This window comes from Scylla paramamosain, chromosome 11 (genome assembly GCF_035594125.1).
Source record: "Scylla paramamosain isolate STU-SP2022 chromosome 11, ASM3559412v1, whole genome shotgun sequence".
Lineage (NCBI taxonomy): Eukaryota > Metazoa > Arthropoda > Malacostraca > Decapoda > Portunidae > Scylla > Scylla paramamosain.
Genome location: NC_087161.1, coordinates 26,212,903 through 26,234,119, shown reverse-complemented (window position 1 = coordinate 26,234,119; position 21,217 = coordinate 26,212,903). Strand labels below are relative to the sequence as shown.

At 38.9% G+C, this 21,217-nt stretch overlaps 3 protein-coding genes across 13 annotated transcripts; 1 reads left to right on the top strand and 2 right to left on the bottom strand.

The window, feature by feature from the left end:
* Positions 1-422: 422 nt before the first annotated feature.
* LOC135105121 (ankyrin-1-like) lies at positions 423-14,399 on the bottom strand. Of its 10 annotated transcripts, none has more exons than XM_064013132.1 (16): positions 14,087-14,398; positions 13,515-13,615; positions 12,534-12,648; positions 11,202-11,366; positions 9,873-9,982; positions 9,432-9,610; positions 8,845-9,057; positions 8,615-8,737; positions 7,915-8,014; positions 7,084-7,195; positions 5,979-6,132; positions 4,973-5,122; positions 4,248-4,417; positions 3,584-3,738; positions 3,200-3,342; positions 423-630 (listed from the first exon to the last, which is right to left on the bottom strand). In XM_064013132.1, the coding sequence occupies exons 2-15, from the start codon at positions 13,593-13,595 to the stop codon at positions 3,241-3,243; spliced, it is 1,929 nt and encodes a 642-aa protein (XP_063869202.1). In that variant the 5' UTR covers positions 13,596-13,615; positions 14,087-14,398; the 3' UTR covers positions 423-630; positions 3,200-3,240. The 10 variants fall into 10 exon arrangements, 9 of the variants coding, with proteins under 9 accessions (XP_063869202.1, XP_063869201.1, XP_063869200.1 ...); XM_064013131.1 differs by having other exon boundaries at positions 13,515-13,668; positions 14,188-14,398; XM_064013130.1 differs by having other exon boundaries at positions 423-648; positions 14,188-14,398.
* A 341-nt stretch (positions 14,400-14,740) lies between these two features.
* On the bottom strand, positions 14,741-16,948 carry LOC135104701 (uncharacterized). Its single transcript, XM_064012222.1, has 4 exons — positions 16,630-16,948; positions 16,321-16,410; positions 15,825-15,946; positions 14,741-15,530 (listed from the first exon to the last, which is right to left on the bottom strand). Exons 1-4 carry the CDS (start codon positions 16,901-16,903, stop codon positions 15,168-15,170), a joined length of 849 nt encoding a protein of 282 aa, XP_063868292.1. The 5' UTR covers positions 16,904-16,948; the 3' UTR covers positions 14,741-15,167.
* A 344-nt stretch (positions 16,949-17,292) lies between these two features.
* On the top strand, positions 17,293-21,091 carry LOC135105117 (RNA pseudouridylate synthase domain-containing protein 1-like). 2 transcript variants are annotated; one of them, XM_064013124.1, is made up of 6 exons: positions 17,293-17,432; positions 18,340-18,496; positions 19,073-19,150; positions 19,391-19,634; positions 19,975-20,094; positions 20,385-21,091. In XM_064013124.1, the coding sequence occupies exons 2-6, from the start codon at positions 18,344-18,346 to the stop codon at positions 20,714-20,716; spliced, it is 927 nt and encodes a 308-aa protein (XP_063869194.1). In that variant the 5' UTR covers positions 17,293-17,432; positions 18,340-18,343; the 3' UTR covers positions 20,717-21,091. The 2 variants fall into 2 exon arrangements, with proteins under 2 accessions (XP_063869194.1, XP_063869195.1); XM_064013125.1 differs by lacking the exon at positions 17,293-17,432 and adding an exon at positions 17,531-17,657.
* The last annotated feature ends 126 nt before the right edge of the window (positions 21,092-21,217 follow it).

Below are 21,217 nucleotides of genomic sequence, written 5' to 3'. Positions count from 1 at the left end.
TGACTTGTTTGTTCCATTAATTACCACTCGTAACTGTAATGACAGTTAATAATTGTATTTCTCTTATAGTGTATTGCTTGCATACCATCCAAATTTTTATTAAAATATGCCTCAGCATTGATGGTTAAAACTTTAATTTACATTGCACTTTCCTATATTTTAGTGCAGTGTATCATTTTGTATGTTTCTTCCTCTCCAAGTGCTTTATCAGCCAAGTGACTGATGATGATTGTGATTAATCCATATTTCAGTAACTGATTCACAATAGCTTCATTTTCTCCTTTGCAGAAGACCAGAGTTCTTTTGAAGCCTTGGAATCCTCTGTAAGCATGTACATGTGACTATGGGATTTATCTGCCCTGTTATTCTACACATGGAAACCTCAGGAACATACATTTAGGTAAACAATGAGCATAAAAAAATATGGTTGAGTATTTCTTTTATTTAAGAAAGTATGATGACATATTTATTTACTTTTCCTTCATGATGGATCCAAAGCTTTCATTGCAGGAAGGCATGTGAAGCAATGCAGGAGCAGCAGCATTCCCATACTAAGTCCATACTTTGAAAAATGCTGAGCGTCACTGCTTGCCTCACACCAACACCGCATTCACTTTCATAGGTGGATCACTGAGAAGAGAGTCAACTCTGTCAAGTATGTGAGATTTTAAATTATATTATTGCATCTGTTTTTAATTAGTAAAATGCAATAGTCAACACCTTCAAGAAGGCCCTAAAAGTCCACATAATGACAAAAACCTATGACTCTCAACCTAAAACACTTGCATTCACATCTGTCTTGGTACATGCCCCCTTCTCTCTACCTTCCACTTGCCCTTCCTCCTCTACTAAACCTCCATCTTTTCCTCACTGAAACACAGATGTCTGAGGCAACTGAAAGTAGCCTCTTTTCTGTTCCCTCCTACTTTCTCTATCCTCATTTTCAGTCCAACGCTGGATGTTGCATCTGTGTGCAATGATTTAACCTGCTCTTGTGTCCACACTCTTGAATCTTCCGAGTTTTCCACCATCTGGCTACAACTACAGAGTCACTCTCAAACTAAATTTATTTGTGCTGTATATCTCTTACCTAACTCCTCTGACTAAGAAATTTTGACTACTTAACTTCCAAAGTGGAGCACATTCTGACTTCCCTTAATTACCACTCTTGGAGACTTCAGTGTTCACCACCAGCTTTGGCTTTCCTCTCCATTCACTGACCATCCTGGTGAACTAGCCTTTAACTTTGCTACCCTCCACGACCTAGAGTAACTGGTACAACACCCTACTCATATACCTGACCATCTTGGAGATGCACCCAACATTCTTGACCTTTTCCTAACCTCTAATCCTGTTTATGCTGTTACCCTGTCTTCTCTGTTGGGGTCCTTCAATCACAATCTCGTATCTGTATCTTGCCCTATCCCTCAAACCTCTCCTCAGGAGAGGTTGGAGGTGCCTCTGTGTGCTGAGTGCATAACAGTGTGTGGCATGGAGGTGCACATTCCTCACTCTTCCTCTCAACCTAAACCACGGTTTGGAAGGATTAGGTACAGCCTATTATTGTGGTGTACATGACAGAGGTGGCCCACAAAAGGTACTCAAACCTCCCATCACCTGAATTTCATGCGCTGTATATTTCTGCCCAGAATAATATCAGGTCTGTTCTCCAACTAGCCAAAAACTGTGCCTTCTGGCACCTAGCCAAAAACATCTAATAACTTTGCCTCTTCATTTTCCCCTCCTTTATTTCAACCTGATGGCACCACTGCCATCTCATCTATTTATAAAACTGATGAAGTCTTTGCTCAAACCTTTGCTAAAAATTCTACCTTGGATTTATTCCTCAATCCTCTGACTACTTCATGCTACCCATCAAGAATCCTTCACAGTGATGTTTTCCATGCCCTCACTGGCCTAAACCCTTGGAAGGTTTATGGACCTGATGAGGTCCTTCCTATTATTCTCCAAAACTGTGCCTCCATGCTTGCACCTTACCTAGCCAAACCCTTTCAACTATCAATATCTACCTTTCCTTCTTGCTGGAAGTTTGCCTACATTCAGCCTGCTCCGAAAAAGGGGTGATCTCTAATCCCTCAAACTACTGTCCTATTGCTTTATTTTCCTGCTTTAGTTTTTAAATCTATCCTCAACAGGGAGATTCTTAAACATCTTAACACTTCACAACCTTCTATCTGATCATCAGTACGGTTTCCATCAAGGCTGCTCTACTGGTGATATTCTGGCTTTCCTTACTGAGTCTTGATCATCCTCTTTTGGAGATTTTGGTGAAACTTTTGCTATTGCCTTAGATATATATATATCAAAGACTTAACAAGAGTCAGGCATAAAGCCCTGATTTCTAAACTACCCTCTACGGCTTTTATCCTTCTCTTTGTAACTTCATCTCAAGTTTCCTTCTAACTGTTCTATTGCTGCTGTGGTAGACAGTCATTGTTCTCCTAAATCTATTAACAGTGGTGTTCCTCACAGTTCTGTCCTGTCACCCACTCTTCCTATTATTCATCAGTGATCTTCTAAACCAATCTTCTCGTCCTATCCACTCTTACACTGGTGAAACCACCCTACACTCTTCCACATTTCATAGACATCCAATCCTTTAGGAAGTAAACAGTTCATGCAGGGAAGCCACAGAATGCCTGACTTGTGATCTCTCTAAAATTTATGATTGAGGCAGAGCAAACTTCATATTTATTGTTCAATGCATCAAAAACTCAATTCCTCCATCTATCAACTCAACATAACCTTGCAGACAACTATCCCTCTTCTTCAATGACACTCAACTGTCTCCCTTTTCTTCCTATGCTGAACATCCTCAGTCTGTCCTTTACTTATAACATCTAAACTCGAAACTTCACATCTCATCTCTAGCTAAAACCACTTCTAGGGGAGCTTCACTCATACTGCTTAGTGGCAGGCATTGCATTGTGGGTGCTGCCTTAATAGTGTGCCAGGAAATTTAGGTCAGAAGTAGAAGTTATGAAAGGAATCAAGGGATGACTACTAGGTGGTGATGAGCAGCAGCTATATGGAATGTCATTGCGTGTTAGAATGGATGGGACTATAAACAGAGGGTCCAAATACTCCCACACTATCACTTGCCATAAACACCTATGAAAGTAGTATGACTATTTCATTAATCATCCAGATTTCTCAAAAGTAGTTATGAAACTTTTACCTTTAACATTTTCTGGTCTTCTGTTTTCTTGACTACTGTGTTTAGAGTTCTTCTTCATCACTACTACTCTGTGATGACTTGGTAGTTATATAAAGGTGCCTGGAGCTGGCTGGAGGAGTAAGTTGTAATGTGTTTGTCTTCACCTGCAAGTTATGGAAAACTGTCATGTCAGCCAGAAAGAAACCTTATCACTTCAAATTTCAGTTATTGATACTATAAAATATGTATAGTCTTGAAATTAATAACTGTTAGCAATATGAAAATGTGTACAATTATGTATATATGAATGTGATATCTGGATTTTTAGCCTTCTTATATAATCCTCTAGGAGCACGGTATCTACATACATCTATAAGTATATAATACAAATGCCCCATGGCATACCCATCTCAAGTGCAGCAAATCAAGAATGGGATCTGGCATCATTGTGTGGGCATGTAGCTTTTTCAAGGAGTCCTGCAGCTTCTCCCAGCCTCTCATCTCACCCAGTACACAACGCACCTTCAGCACACACAAATGCTGGAGACTTTTAGGAGTTGCTGCAAATGTTAAAGGATTAGCAGCATGTGTCTGGTTTCTAGTTTATCTCTACACTTTTTCCAGTTTTGCAATTAGCAGGTTTAGGATTCCATATGGGAGAAGGAGTGACTGGAAGGCAGAAAAAAGGGAGTTCAAGAAAGGCCACCTCTGTTGATGCATTGTAGTCGCCACCATCATAACATCGAAAGATTGTTCAGCTTGTCATGATCTCCATCCTTCTATAATTTCCCTCTCCTTGCCTTTGCCCTTACCACTCTTCCTCCATACAAAAAAAAGTTAATCTTTTAACAGCATTAGAAATAATGTATGAAGTTTTTATAAACATCTACAAGAAAGGGATTAAAAAATGAGATTTTGCAATTTCTAGCCAGTATAATCGTTGGAAGTGGTTGTAGATCAATAAAAAGAGCTTTGAGAGGTTAGTGATCAATGAAAGATGTGCAAAATACCAGTGAAAGAGTTAAACTAAAAAAAAAGTTAAATGATGAGTGAATAAACTTTGACATACCAACGAGTGTCTCCAGCTCCTGCCAAGCTTGTGTGAGGTTTTCATCAGACACATTCCAGTCTGTGTTAAAAGTCTCAATGGTACCAATAGACAATTGTGGGATGAAGAGGTTAGCAGTGCGTATCCAGGACACCACCAGCCAAGGAAACATCTTGTAAGCCTTGTATAATCTGTGATGAGGGTAACTGTATTATTATAATACAAACTACATTTAGTTCAGCATCTTAAAATTATGCAGTATGTATAAATACACAATGTTTTCTCATTCCTCTCCTTTTCTACTAACATGCAATATTTCCAAGAGAGATGGCTCACCAAGTATATGGTACAGTAGCAAACTTGAAATACTCGATTATACAAATAGCAAGGAGGATAAATATGGACCCTACAAGATATAAAAAAGTATTTTCTTAATAAATAGTTGGATCAATATGACATTTGATACAGCTTGTTTTGATACTTAAAGGCTCACCAGGTTCATCAGTGAAGAGAGAGGAAAACCAGTGGTGGACACTGAAGTCTCCAAGAATTGAGATCTCCATGAAAGGGAAGAATCAGAGTGTGCCATACATTGGAAGTCAGAGAATGAAGAAAAGTTGCAATGAAAAATAAGGGATATGTAAAAGATAGTCTGCACAGAACAAGAAGTTCAAAAATCCTAAAATTTCTGAAAAACAAGCACAAAACAAAACGTGCCAGTGTAAGGAGAGTTTGCAAAGACTCACGGGACATCCTGGTAGTGGTGCAGGAGGCCATAAAGGATTCCAGGGGTGTATATACGATGAGCAGGAACTCCATGTTGTAGCAGCCGGAAAAAGCCCACCACATTGAAGAGTGAGGACACATTGAGGGCAGCAGGAAGCAAGTCCTTCTCCCTGGTAATGCATGCACTTCATCACTACCAACACCATCACCCCAAAAACCAACACTATTCTACTCCCAACTAATTGTTTGTTGAATACTTTGTTGTCTACATCACTTAAATAACTGAGATGGAGATAATTAGGTGATATACAAACAATGACCTAGCTTACAGTTCTTGGTGTGAAGATACTTGAATAATTTTAGTTTTGAATCCAAATTTGTTACCACCCCAATGTTCCTTTAGTCTTGCAATCCCTGTACAATCCTACACTGCCTGCACTTTGCAATTTTATACAGAACTTGAGATACAGAAAGTTAACACTGCAAGCTACTCCACTGCTAATTATGTACTTCTCACAAATTTTGTTGGAATCTTTACTACTATAACCTTAATTAAAACACACAAATGGCCATGAATCTCTTCACCAGATGATGGAATATTGAAAAAATAAAAAAAATAAAAAAATCATTATAAAATCTTAACAAACACCATAACACCATAAATCTAGCAATGTAGGTACTTTCACACTAGCTACTGAATTTCACATATACCATTCACAGTGTCCATCATGACTTGGTGGTTACATTATGTAATCAATAACTTCTTTTCTCAAAATATATAAACTTGAAACAGCACAAACAATACAGTATCCTCCAGTAAGTCTCATGTAATACTCAACACAAATTCTTTTACACTACATATTACCTATAATTTGATGCAGAAAATACAAGTTTATAACAGTAATAAACTTTTCAAGATTCTAACAATACTGACAATACAGCAACAACAACTTGAGTCATTACAGTCCACTCTCCTTGGAGAGAGAGAAAGTAAAAAGAAGGCCAAATAAAAGCCATCAGCAATACCTTGTTCTGTACATGATGTCAACCCCTCGGTCCAGCAGATATTGAAGGATCTCCTGACCCAGACCACCTGCTTCATAGGCCCCTGGGTAGCGGTTCTTGAGAGCTGCCACCAGGGGAGGGAGCACACCAGGCTTGAGAGCATTGATGCAGCTGCCTGTGTACATATTGAAGGAGCCAAATGAGGAAGGTGTGAATGAGTGAGAAGGCCAATGGTGATAATAATCAGATACATGTACTACTGAGAAAACTCTAACCTGGTATGAGGCTGAGCAACAAAAGTAAAAAAAACTGTGCATGTCATTCTTTTTTTTTTTTTTTTTTTTTTTTACCTGAAAATTATCAATTTTCTATGCTGTCAAAATAGTTTGTTTTCTTCACTTTTTTCATGAATTTCTCATACCAGAGTTTTCCCAATAGTAAATATGATGACACGTAGATGATAACTATATATGATGTGTTGATGAAATCATAACTAGATTCAAGTACATATTCCAGGAGACAAACAAGATCAATGTGAATGATTCAGGGTTATTAGCTTGGGGGGTGGGGGGTGAAGAAAACTGGCAGAGATGACTAAGAATGCCTTACTTCATAGAAGCGGTTTTAACTAGAGATGAGATGTGAAATTTCCAGTTTTAGATTATAAAGTAAATGATAGACTGAGGACATTCATTGTAGAAGAGGTCAACAGCCATGTGTCAATGAAGAGGAGATAGTTATATGCCTGATTGTGTTGAGCTGATTGATGGAGGAATTGAGTTTTGAGTCATTGAACAATACTAAGTTTGCTATGCCTTGATCAGAAATTTTACAGACATCAGAAGTCTGGCATTCTGTGGCTTCCCTGCATGAGCTGAAGGGTTGGATATCTATGAACTGACACCTATTGATGTCTTGGGTTGCACTGTTTGTTGGAGCCTATATCTTAAAACGGAGAAGCAATAATTTGAAACTATTGGAGCAGAGGTAGAACATGGTAGTCATGAATGTCCTTTGATAGTTTAAAGAAATGGATCTAAAAACATGATGAAAACTTAACCAGTTAATGTGTTCATACATAAACTTACTTAAGCATCAGAGTCTCATAAACAGCACTGCAACACACCTTTGTCAATCATGTACTTCGCTGCATCCACAACTCCTCGACTGAGAGATTGGAAGAGGAGAAATCCCAATGGAGTGTCGAGGGATGTGTTGATTTCTACAATAAGAGGCACCTGAAATGCAAAACAAGGTGACAAAACCTACACCATGAAGAAAAAGTGTCCAAACACTGTGGTGTGATTCACCAGAATGCATCATGTACCGGAATAACAATTAACATGGTCAACAGTAATATAAACACAAGAAAATGCAATACATTACACTATTTTAAAAGTTCAATTTCTAATTAAATAAGTACACTTCTTTTAATGATGACTATTTCATATGGTTTGAATAAACATGAATGCCAGCAAAAGACCACTTACCGCACACAAACTAATTCCTGTATTCAGTACCACCAGTTACCTTTATAAATATAGCCAGCATCTTCCTAAAATGTTCATACCAATTAAAGACCTCCATCAGGTCTCCTATCATTCCATGCCTTTCTTGCATTTGGAAATTCATTAAGTTTATAACCAAAATGGCATCTAGTCTACATTTCAAAACTATCAATCTGCATACTGTGGGGCACTCAACAAAGGAGTGTCAGAACAATAAGTCCTAGAGAGCAATCTGCTACAGAACAAGTGGCCAGAAAAACAAAGACATCCATCTACTCCAACAACCAAGAGGTGACTAGCTTGTCAAGACTCCCTCCTTCATTATTACTCACTCATAATGGTATCTGGAGCAGTAAGTCTATGGTGGGGATACACTTCACACTACTGTAGTTCACCAGCCTATTATCTATCAACCTTTAATGAAAAGTACTCAATCTGGTATCACTAACCGCACAACTCTCATCACAATCAATAATGGCACTGTCCATTTCTTGCAGGAACTCATCAGGATTAAGATCATCATCCATCAGGATGCGGAGGCCTTTGTACCTGTGGAGAGAAAATATACTCTTAAGGTGGTAGTAATGGTCTTATGGTGCCATCCCTCACACAGCAGTTAAACCCTACTTCTTGAGTGCTTTCCTTTCTTCTATATTGATCAATGCAAGAAATGGCCATTGCAGAAATCCCCACAGCACTCCCTGTCCATGTACAGCTATTCTTGCTGCTGTGACAAATTACTAATGAAGCTGCAGTTACTAACAAATGAATTGATCTTAATTACCAATCACTACTTGTCTAATAAAATCCCTATCTGGCATCTTTAACTTAGGAGATACTGAAAATTCTACAATGTGTGGATCACAATGCTTCAATACACATTTGGGAACCTGTTATTAAATCAATACAACAGTCTGGATGCAACATTCAGCTGTGTGCTATAAGATGAGATTTCCAGACACTTAAGGTTTACAATATCAGCAGCTACAGCAAAATCTTCATACAGGTCAGCACCATGTGATGTGGTGCTGTAAATCAATCAATGAACCAACCTTACCACAGGCACACTCATGATCACAAAAAGACTGGGAGCATTTGCAGAAAAAAAAAAAAAAAAAAAAAAAAAAACAGCAGCAGATGTCTCCTTACCTCTTCCACCGGATGGCCAAGTGGAAGACACTGTATCCTTGTCGTGGAATTCTAGATGGGTATGTGAGACTCAAGATCTTCTCAAGGACAGTCGTATTTTCTTCCTCCTCATCTCTAAATTCACTTCAAAAGTAAATAAACAAATAAATAAACAAGCAAACAAAAATTATGAGATTTTTTCCATAAAATTTCATAAAACCATAAGAAATTTCATTTTCAAAATATCTCACAAGCATGTCCATGGATTCTCTGATGTAAAAAAGGAGGAGAGGGGGAACCTTTCGTCTGCTGGACCACCCGAATACTGAATAGCAAAATGAAGCACCAGTATGTTATTGGACTTCATGACATAAACATCTGCTCCTTCATCCAGCAGCCGCTCCACTGCCCAGTCCCAGCACATCTGCACTGCCAGCATCAGGGGCGTTGTGCCATCATTCATCCTGCAGAGGCAGAATGATCCATCAAGGGCTTCAAGGATGTGCTTATATTCATGATCTTTCTGAAAGGTTCTAAATGAGCTTATATATCAGCCTTGTTCATCTACTGAAGGCTCTACATGCCATATGGACAGCAGATACAGCCATCATTTCCAGAGAGGTACATATACACAACATTGGACTGCAATCTTAATGAAGTCTACCATTACACAATTAAGGTTTTGAGCACATGATAGTCACTGGAAAATAACACACAATCTAACAAAATAAGCAATCCCCACCAAAACTATTAAGTCAAACTTAAAACTAAGAAACAATAGTCAACCACTTTTCTTGTTCACAATCTCTGAGACCTTGGGTTGTGCACCATGACCTACTGTGCATCGAAATCACAATCGTGGGAGAGGAAGAGGTCCAGCATGTCATTGTAGACAGCCTCACAGTTTTGGCTGTAGTTGAAGCAGAGGCAGTGAAGGGCTGTGAGTTCACTTGTGTCACGGCTGGTGTTGAGCATTCCACCCTTTTCCAAGAGAAGCTGCGCCACCTCCAGGGCTCCCTGAGGGTATCCAGGGATCTTAGATTTCCTGCTCTTGCATTTACATTTCATCCTTTATAATTAACAGATGTATTAAATTTAATGTATTCTCTCTGCCATAATTAACAGCTTCAGGAGGAAAATTATTTTGTCCGTTCTTTAAATTCATTCCAAACCGACTTAAAATCCCTTCATGCAATTCCTAAGGACAAATTTATCTCACTAATAAAGAGGCTTGTATGCAGAGAAACCACCCACCACAAGACCAGGACTCACTACTCACCACCTCTGCAGCAGCATGGAGAGCTGTTGTGTTTTTGTAGGCAATTATATTTGGGTCAGCACCACCATCAAGCAATGCCCTCACAATCTCCACACTATTGTTCTCTGTTGCTGTGGAAAAGAAAAGAGCACACAAACCATGAAACAAAGATTGATGTCATTTGTATTAAAAGATGCTAGAGCTACCACAGTCAAAAATATTTATTTTTTTATCAATGAAAACATTATTCAGATGCTCCCTCTCATAACTGGTAGCACAAACATGAAATCAACACTAGAAATTATTTTATAACATGGTTTCTCTTTCCTTCAAGTTGTGCATCTGTGCAATGATATGCAACCAGGTATTTTTGCAGATAAGTAATGAAGTTATACAAGCCTGAAAGTCAGTAGCCTTAAGAATGAATTGTGGCAAGGTTTAGATTAATGTTGAGCATCCCTTCTATATGAAAGCTATGCAAAAACAATACTCTGCTAGAAAAAGACAGCCACATGATTGTTGTGATCTATCTGTATTTGATGCACCTAATTCCCTGTAAGCTTGTTGTCACAACAGTTAAGCAAATCTCACATATCACCTTTACATGCACAAAGTCTTTGGTTCTTACAGTTACCTAATTTCTTTCACATCCTTGACAACTATCCCAAAGTAATATTAAAGTTATATTTGGCGCTGGTCAGAACTCATCTAGACTACGCTGTGCAGCTGTGGTCCTCACATTACAGGAAAGATATAGGTCTATTAGAATCAGTACAAAGGAGAATAACTAAAAGGATATGGGGGATGAGGAGTATTCCTTACAAGGCAAGATTGAAGCTGTTAAGTTTACATTTTTTTAGAAAGATGTAGGTTAAGAGGGGACCTGATAGAAGTCTTTAAGTGGTATAAGGGTTATAACAAGGGTGATGTAAGCAATATTCTTAGGATCAGCAACCAGGACAGAACAAGAAATAACAGGTTCAAGCTTGAAAAATTGAGGTTTAAGGAGATAGGAAGAAATTGGTTCTCAAATAGAGTGGTAGATGAATGGAACGGACTCAGTAATCATGCTGTTAATGCCAAGACATTAGGCAGCTTTAAGAGAAGATTAGACGGGTTTATGGATGGGGATGATAGGTGGAAATAGGTAGGTATATTTCATACAGGGACTGCCACGTATAGGCCTGGTGGCTTCTTGCAGCTTCCCTTATTTCTTATGTTCTTATGTACTTGCCTTGCTGTTTGACACATTTTAGTTGATTCTCATAGTGAAGACAGATGACTGGCAACATGGAAATTTAAGTTTCAAGAGAACATAAAACAGTGTGGGGGTGTGAATAACCCACTGACCTGCATGTAGTGGCACATTCCAACTGTCCCCTTTAGTCATGTTGGGATCAGCCCCAGCACTCAGCAGCATATCCACCACCTTCTTGTGGGACTCTGTCTTGCCAAGGCATGCCAAAAACAGAGGTGACACACCACAATGAGATAAACTTTCAACTTCAATATCATCTGTAAAAGAACAGAAGGCAACTTAAACTCTTATCTATGAGTGTGAAAAGTACACAGTGAGGAAATCAGTTACTTTATGGATCAAGGATTAAATATTTCCAAAGTAAACATATGCCTTGTCTGTCTATTCATAGAAAAACAGGAGGGAATAGGATTCCTAGCCCCTTCACTCCTCTTAGTCGCCTCTTATAGCATGCAGGGGATACAGTGGCAATATTCTTAAGCCACTGCCATGGGGTTTTAAGAGTGCAAAAGATGTGTACAAGTGTGCAATGCTTTGTCTGGACCATCCCATATAGGATTGCAAGCCTAGATATAGATATAGATAGATAGATAGATAGATAGTAAAACACAACTGATCTAGCATTGAATATTGTATGAGAATATGGTATGTGGAGGCAACATGCCATACTGGGTATGGCAAAATAAAGTATATATCTGTATGTATACATGTATTTCTTTCTTTCATCTTATTTATTACTACTTGATTTATTTATTTTATTTATTTTTATTTTTTTTCATGTTCATGTGTGTGTGTGTGTGTGTGTGTGTGTGTGTGTGTGTGTGTGTGTGTGTGTGTGTGTGTGTGTGTGTGTGTGTGTGTGTGTGTGTGTGTGTGTGTGTGTGTGTGTGTGTGTGTGTGTGTGCGTGTTGTGTGTGCGTTGAAAATTTAAATATCTATCAGATAAAAAAAAAATTCAAGTAAAAGGAGGGCTTAAATCAAACTAAGGAAAGATGTAAACTTGGAAATCTGTTAGACAGTTAGTTAGATTCTTTAGAGTCAAACATCAAAATATCTTTTACACAGAAGTGGATTCCTGCCTATGCTTTTCTTAGCTGCCTTTGTCCAAGTCCGGTAAACAACTACTTGTGCACACTATGCTAACAATAGTACCCAGCAATGTCCAAAAAGATTTTAAAAAATATATAAATAAATAAATAACTGGTCCCAAAAAAATAAGATTTGAAATACTTAAGAGGCTAGATGTCACTCTCCTGGCTTAGCGGGAAATATCAATCATACTGTTACCACTACATGAGTGAGGCAATGCTTTCCCAAAGTTCTAATTCTGCCTTAAAAAAGTGCCAGAGAAATAATAATGAAAACTAACTCCTTCTTCGTGTGAGGAATCAGTAACATCAAGCAAAGCAAAGTGGTGTATGTACCTGCAGTGAGCAGCTGGCGCACACCCTCCACGTAGCCCTCGGATGCTGCCACATGAAGAGGAGTCCACCCACGGTTGTCTCGTGAGTTGGTGGACTGTCCATTTTGCAGCAGCTCCTTTAAAATTTTAATTATGTGAAAAGAAAATTTAAGCTAACAAATTTTATAAATATGCTCTATATTATAAATGAACAAGCTAATACAAATAGTCATGCATTTTACATATTCTGCAAGTGTGCTAGGAGATGATGTCTTTCTAATTTCACTAATCAGCACTCAAGGAAAGGAAACAAGATACAAGACAGAAAAGAATGCCTTCATAGCAACATTAAATGCATCCCAGTTCACACAACTTCACATTCACAATTGGAAGCAACATTTGATCAGCACAAACAGAAAAAAATATCGAGACAAGAGAAGAAAGAATAAAGGAAAGAAATGTATGATCAATGTGTTTCCACAATTAGGATATATGTGCTGGTTACTGAAGTACACTGTAACCTGGTATACTGTATCATTTCTCAAAAAAAATAAATAAAAAAGGGGGCAGGAAAAAAGGGGACTGCAATGAAATGAATGCATATAATGAAGTGAAAGGGTGAAATTGACATGCAAGTGAGATAGAGAAGTTAACAAACATGCACTGGGTGAAAAATAAATTAAATAAATAAATTAAAAAAATGCATCTAAAAATTCAATTGTGTAACTCAACACACTGGGTGAATGATGCAGGAAGGGTTGTGAATCATGAGCCAGAGGAGTCTAGTGAACTATGATGATGCTGCTGCTACTATTACACTTGCAATACAAACTCAACATAAACAATTTTGTCATATATTATGTCAAAATTGTTTTTTTGTCAAGTTCATCCTACATCAAATAAATCAGATCTATTTTCAATATTTATTTAAATCAATTTTTTTTTTCTCACAGTAATGACAGTAACTCAATACACTAATGTGGTGACAGGTTAGAATACCAACCTGCAGCAGCTGGAGGTTTTCACTCTGCACTGCTTGGCTCACTGAGCTGAGGGAGTCTCCATAGAGGTCGTCAAAAATCATGATGTCAAAATACTGGGAACCTGCCACAATGGAGATGAATCTGTGTTATCCTCCTCATGCTTGTTTGAGGGATCTGGAGAATGGGGGACGTACCTACTATAAAGAATTACCGATACATTACTGGAAACAGTGACAGGTAATGAGGTAGCATGGACTATAGGTGTGATACTAACACTGGTTGTCCCGAAGGTTGAAAAGATACAATACGAGAGGATACGAGACGATACAACAAGAAGGGAGCAAAGGATGTGCAGAAACGCCGAGTTCCCCATGGACCAGTAGATCCACTGAATGCATTACAAGTGGTGTGTGCAAACAATGTACGAAAGTTAGAAAACGCGATTAAGCAAGACAAAAATGCACCAATAAGGCCTCAAGTGTGAAAAGCACATCGGTAAAAACAAGACCATTAACAATTTTCAGAAGATTAAAGACATATCTGCCTTCGTACTACACTTGGACTCACTATAATGAATTGAACGAGCTCATACCATCATAACAAAAGGAGAATGGATGATACAGTGGCAATTCCTGTAGCTAAGGGCCATCGGATGAAATCACAAGGTAAGGTAGGACCAGAACACAGCCTTACATGTATGGAATGTGAAGGCGAACGTCACCACCCCTCCCAGGCAGCTGCAGGTGTGTATAGCCCCGTGCTGCCGTAGTGTGCAGTGTTCCCCGGCTGGGCGTGACGTCAAGACTTGTCAAAGAGAGAATGGCAGTGAAACAGCCCTTATTACCACTCTCGTCTCACCACTCTCCCACACCCCGCGCCACAGCTGAGAGGTGCGCACAGCCCGGCCACGCAGCTCACCCAGCCTGGCGCCAACTTCAAATGCTCTGCCTGTCAATCAGCTCATACTTACAAAGCATTTTAAGAACCTCTCCTATCATCTCATTAAAGACAGATCAAACACACAAAAATGGGGGAAGCCCATTCAACTACCACACCCTGAAAAATGTGACAGAAAGATAGCACCTGAAGGAAGCTTAACCCTAACCGTAGCTTAGTAACAGCAAGGACTCCTCTGTATACAGAGACCTTGGTAACAGTAGATCCTTGAAGATGTCAGGAGAGAGAGAGAGAGAGAGAGAGAGAGAGAGAGAGAGAGAGAGAGAGAGAGCTAGGTTAAGGAAACGAGTTTCATATTATGTTTTGTTTAATATTTAATGTTATCCTCTTGTAAATATGAAACAAGATCTTCCTCTGATATTCTTCTATCATAGACAATAGCATACTACATAGAGCATAAAAGCTTAATACTGAGTTTTGTTTAATAATTACCCGTAAGCAATGATCTACAAAGTAAAAACAAGAAAATTATTTGTTGGTATTCCTTTGTAGCATAACTAAGCATAATGGAATATCAAGTGCCTTCTGAAATACATAAATCAATATGTGAATACATGTGTCAGTGCATTACTTGATAACAACACAGAAACAAACAAACAAACATATATGCATCTGCAAAGCATAGTATGCACCGTAAGGAATATAGTTTCACGACCACAATAAATAAACAAATACCTCTAATAATAATAATAACAACAACAACAACAACAACAATTTTAATGATTTCCTTTCCCAGCTTCTTGTTTATAATATTCTTCTTCAGTTTCCTCGTATTCCTCTTCTTCACTTTCACTTGACCTCTTCCGCTTTGCACTTGGTCTGGGTCCTCCCTCTTCACGTGATCCAACTCCTTCGTTGTGCATGATGGCGTAGAGCTTCAGTCTAGCCGCCAGCCGCCTCTTTGTGGTGGTGGCAGACACTTCGCGGGGCTTTCTTGTCTTGGTTTTCCTTAACGGGGACTTCACAACATGGCGGCGCTTAGATGGTGGCTCTTTCCTGCGGTGGGGCGTGGTCACTCTATACATCTCTTCTCTCTCCTTCCTCTCTATTGCCTCCAGAAGCGAGGATTCAGCACTTTGCTTTGGAACACGTTCAGCATTAAATGGGATTGCATCATGTCATAATTATCATCTTTTAGCAAGCAGGAATCGTGTGGTAGAGTTAGCCTCGGTTAAGTAACGGAAATAATAACATCAATAACATCAACAACAACAGTAACAGTGACGACGACGACAACGACGGTGAGAAAGAAAAAAAAAAGACGAGAACAACAGCAATGACGATGATGATAAGGACGAAAACATAAATGAGAAGAATTAAGAATAGAATAGAAAACGCAACAGGGTAAGAATCAGGAAACAAATGACACTCACGTCGCTGCATTGCACGACGAGGGAGACGTTGGAGTCACAGGAGTCTGCAGCCGCCTCGCTCTCAGAAGAGTAGATGCCCATGGTTTTCCTCGCCTCTTCGTTGCGTCTCACATCCCCGGTAGCTGTAGGAAGGGACACGTACTACACTACCCTATACGTTACTATCCCAGCTTTTCCCAGCGCCTCTCAGTCTATCCCAGCCTCTCCCAGCCACTCTCAGTCTATCCCAGCTGCTCCCATGCCATCAGAATAACCTCTCTCAGTCTATCCCAGGCTCTCCTATTTTATCAGAGCCTCTCCCATTCTATCAGAACCTTTCTCAGTTTGTTTCTGCATCTCTTAATCTATCCCTGCCTCTCCCAGTCTATCACTGCCTCTTTCAGCCTATTCCTGCCTCTCCTAGTCTATCCCATACTCTCTCAGTTGCTATCTAGTCACAATACACATTAAACTAGCAATGCAAAAAGTACTCTCTCTCTCTCTCTCTCTCTCTTACCGTATTTAGCCAGCCCCTCCAGCTCAGCCGCCGCCCTCAGGGGCTTGACGAAGGTGTTAGGATTGCCTGCCGCGTCGTGGAAGCTGTCCTCTGTCCGGGATGGGAGGGAGGCACCCATGAGTGTTAACGAGATATCACACAAAAAAGTAAGAACCTTTCAACTTTCTCCCTTTCATTAAATTTTCCAAAACGATTTTTACTGAACAGGAATCATACTACTACTCATAATAATGGATTCTATGGCATAATATTGAATTATAAACGGATTTGCAGGGCACTGAAAAATTAACAAATAAAAGTATCGCCTACCTCCTTGTGTGGAAGTACGTAAAGTAGAAATGGAGGAACAATCAGTCATGATGGCGTGGGTACGGAGGACAGCAGCCCGAAAGCGAGGGGCGAGAGGAGAGAAGTAGGAACACGAGCGGTGAAGGAGGATTAAAGGAGAATAATAGAAAGGTGGGAGGGTGAAGGAAGGTAGCAGGAACGCGAGTGGTGGAGAGTAGCAGGAACGACTAGGGAATAAAGGAGAACAAGAACGCGAAATATGAAGGACAGTAGCAGCAACACGAGGAGCGCCCATGTGCGATCTGAGGAGAGGCGCGACGAAATGAAGGACAGAAAGATCACTACTGCAATACCTGGAATAAAAAAATAACAATATATGAAATATTAGCAATAACCTAACGACAATAAGATGATAATATCTATAAACAAATACAAAGGAGGGCTTATTGTAGAAGTGATTGAAGATGTAACATTTGTACAAATGAAGTTTTGTAAGTGTAATTAGCGATAGAAAAATGCAACCTTATAAATATATATATATATATATATATATATATATATATATATATATATATATATATATATATATATATATATATATATATATATATATATATATATATATATATATATATATATATATATATATATATATATATATATATCCTTCAGAGCCGAGAGCGCTTCAAAACAAGAGCACGTTGTTTTGGGAATCAGCTGATCATGTTGAGAGGATCAGCTGTTCCTGTTCGTGGCTCGTGAGGCGTGCGGGATTTTGGAGGAAAAAACTCATTCTTGCTCTCCTCTTTAATATTAATGATATGGTGAGTTGAGTGTCGATTGTTGATTTTATTTCAGTTGAGCGGTTGTATGTTTTTAATGCAAATTTGGTATTGAAAAGAACATACTAAGAGATGGAAGAGAAAAGAATAAAGCCGAAAGTAATGCATCTGAATTAAGAACATATGTGAAGCTGCAAAAACCCCGAATGCATACACATGGCAGATCTTGTATGATGCATGGACATCCTCCTCACCCAATCGTTCTGTGTATGTGTGTGTAATATTTTATTCAGACTGCGTAGAATTCACACTCATGACCAGCTTTATATAGTGACCGGTAAATTTTACCAATAGTGCTCCCTTATGCAGAACAAGCAAGCTTAGGACCTGGTGGGAAAAGCGGGGTTTTAGGGTGGCGGAGGCCAAAATAGACCAAATTTGAGACCACAGAAGTCTAAGGAGAACAACATAGCCTTTGCAGATCCCTAAAAATAGTCAACAATCAGAGAATATCCACCCCGCATACCCCTTGCTACGATATCCTAACATTTTGAAGTCACGTATCTTGCTAATTAGGGGTCTTCCTCCCCCCCCCCATATTCCTGCTATGTTATTCAAAACTGGTAAAATTGCAGTTTAACATAATATATCCTGTTTTGTTCTTCTCCTTCCCTGTCCCCAACAAGCTTGGGGACCTTGTAGGAAAAAAAGGGGTTTAAGGTAGGGGAAGCCAAATTTGGACATTGGTGAAAAAAAGTCTAAGGATGAGACATCATATTTTGAAAATGAGAAATTTCTAGCCTAATCTAATCTTATTTAATTAACCGGAGTCCTTTGCCCCCTTGTGGACCACTCTTAAGGACATTAACCTAACCTAATCCTCAAAACATGCAATATTTACTTTCCAGAGTAAAAAACAAAACAAAAAAAAAAAGTCTTCCTTGTACAGGTGAATGTTGTGGTGGAAGGCGATGGTGGCAATGATGGCAGAGAGGGCGGTGGGTGCCATGCTGCACCGCATGGCTGGCAGGGCCCTGCTGAAGCTGTGCTTCCTCGTGAGGTACAAGCTCGGCCACAGTCTTCCTGCAACCATAGATGACATTGAGGTGAGGGATGACTGAATTTACTTTTTTTTTTTTTCTTGTCTGTAAATATCAGTTTAAAAATCTCATATTTAACATTTGTAATGAAGGATTTGCTCTTGATAATTGTAAAAAGTATCTGTTATAGAAATGGGAGTGGCTGATTAACTGGTAACTACTTGTCTTTTTAAACTTTTAATATTATTTGTTGCAAACTTTGTACAAGTTCGCACATCAGCATCATGGAAAGAGTGAAGGAAAGATAGGCCTGTCACCCACTGCTTATATTTCATGGCAGAGTAAATTATTTTCATCCATTTTATTCATATTTTTAATTAATTTATTTTTCTTTATTTTGTTAAGGCTCATGTGTGTATCCCTGGCACCTGTCAAGTTAAAATAAACATATTTTCTTAAGATTTATGCCTTACACAGAAACAATAATTCTACCATATATCTTCTTCATGTCTAGTTTTGCATCAGTCTCAGATTCAAAGGAGTGCACACACCTTCAAATACTACGCTGACACCTAAGATGCCTTGCAAAACAGATTTGTGTCCTGTTTCTCCTAGTAAATTAGACTGTGCTCTTCTCCCTAGATCCTCCACCACAGTCCACACTACATTGTGCTCAACAAGCGTTATGACCTTCTCATAAACAGCAATGACCCCGATGAGGTGAGTCCTCCATAAAATCTCATAATGCCATGAAATGGATTTTTATAATAAGTTTCACATCTGTCCTTTGTAGCATAGCTTGATAATGTATTTTTATTTTTATATGTATATTTTCAGTTGTAATTTTATCCTTGGAACTGTACCTAATGTCCTTTTATTTCATAGTAAGTTTCACATCTGTCCTTTGCAGCTTATCATTTTATCAATGGAACTGTACCTGTGTCCTTTTGGTATCTGCAGCTGACAGTCCAGGCCCAGCTGAGGCATCTCTTCCCCCACCTGGCTGACAAGCAACTGGGACACGAGTTCAGGTTCTCTCATCGCCTGGATTTTGCCACCAGTGGCCTCCTGTGTATCTCTCTCAGCAAGCCTGCTGCTAAGGCCGTCACTAAGTGCTTCACCAAGGGAGAGGTGGATAAGTATTACCTGGCACTGGTTCGTGGTCACCTGTCCCAGGAGATGTTGGATATTTCTTTGCCTATAGGTGAGAAAGGATAGAGATTATCATACTCTTTGACATTTGTGTATGCATGTAGGTATGTTAAGTGGATATATATATATATATATATATATATATATATATATATATATATATATATATATATATATATATATATATATATATATATATATATATATATATATATGTATATATCACCATATAGTGGTGATTGATACATGTATAGAAAGAAGTTTTGAGTGTTTTGTAGAAGTGAGGGTGTATAGTATACAGCTGTAGTATATATTTTATATATTTCATGATCTTTGCCTTTATCATATTTCCACTATACATCCCATGTTTATTCCCATCCATGTTTGCCCAGGAGATGACATGCGACCAGAATGGCACAAAATCAAGATGGCCACAGCCCAGAATCCTTATGTGGGGCCTTGCAAGGTGGCCCACACTCGCCTCCTGGTGCTCCAGCGTGGCCTCTATGGTGGTGAGTGTCTGCCACTGTCTTCCAACCTTTATTTTTGTTCATTTCATATACTTATGTATTCTGTCTTTATTTTTTTATAACCACAGTATTCATTTAATACATAGGTGTACATTATTATATATTACCCACTACATAGTGTACCATTCCTTAGTTTTTGACTAATTTTCTTTCTTTCCACACACTCTCATAATATAACCATGGTGTCCTCTAGCTCACATTTTTTTTTTTTTTCTACTTGGTGGCATGGTTTAGTCATTCACATTGATTCCTCTCACTCCTCCACTATCTAGATTATCCAGCCACCAAAGTTCTGCTCAAGCCTTCCACAGGGCGGCGCCACCAGCTGCGGCTCCATCTATCTCACCTGGGACACACCATTGTTGGGGATTTTTCATACTCCAACCGACGGGACATGTGGCCTTACCGCATGTTCCTCCATGCCCACCGCTTGGTGCTGCCCTCACCCCTCGACTACATAGATGTACAGACCAAAGATCCCTTCACTCCAGAGGACCCAAGGAACAAATGGTTCCCTGTTGAAACCCTCAATACCCTGACTGAGGAGACCTACCAAAGGCTAAATGATGCAAGACATCATCACTGTCATGGGAAGAACTTATAGCATATTTGAATTAGTGTATTATTATTTATTGATTCAATTACTAGAAGATCTCTTGTCAGTAGCAGTAGCTGTTAGTTTACCATTACATCTCATTTACTGATTCTGTCATGTGTGTGTTATGTTAGTATTCCTAGACTGAGATGATCACAAAGGCTGGATGTTGTCCTAACCTTGAACAGAATTATCTTATTTCATTCATCCAAACATTGCATCCTTCTATATTTGTAGTATATTATTTTCCTCAGAATGTCTTTGTTAAAAAAATGTACAAATAGTCTTACATGTTTAATGCTGATACATGTAAGCAGATAATTGTACAAAGATACTTACAAAAGTTATTTACAAAATAAAGCTTCTCCAATGTTATAGCATAAAGATGTATATGTAACCCATGTCAGTTCATATTTTGGCCACCCTTCTTTATTTTGCAGCCACTCTGTTGAGGAAAATTTTGCCTTCCTAAAGGCACCTCTAAAGTATTGTGTTCACTCATTCACTCAC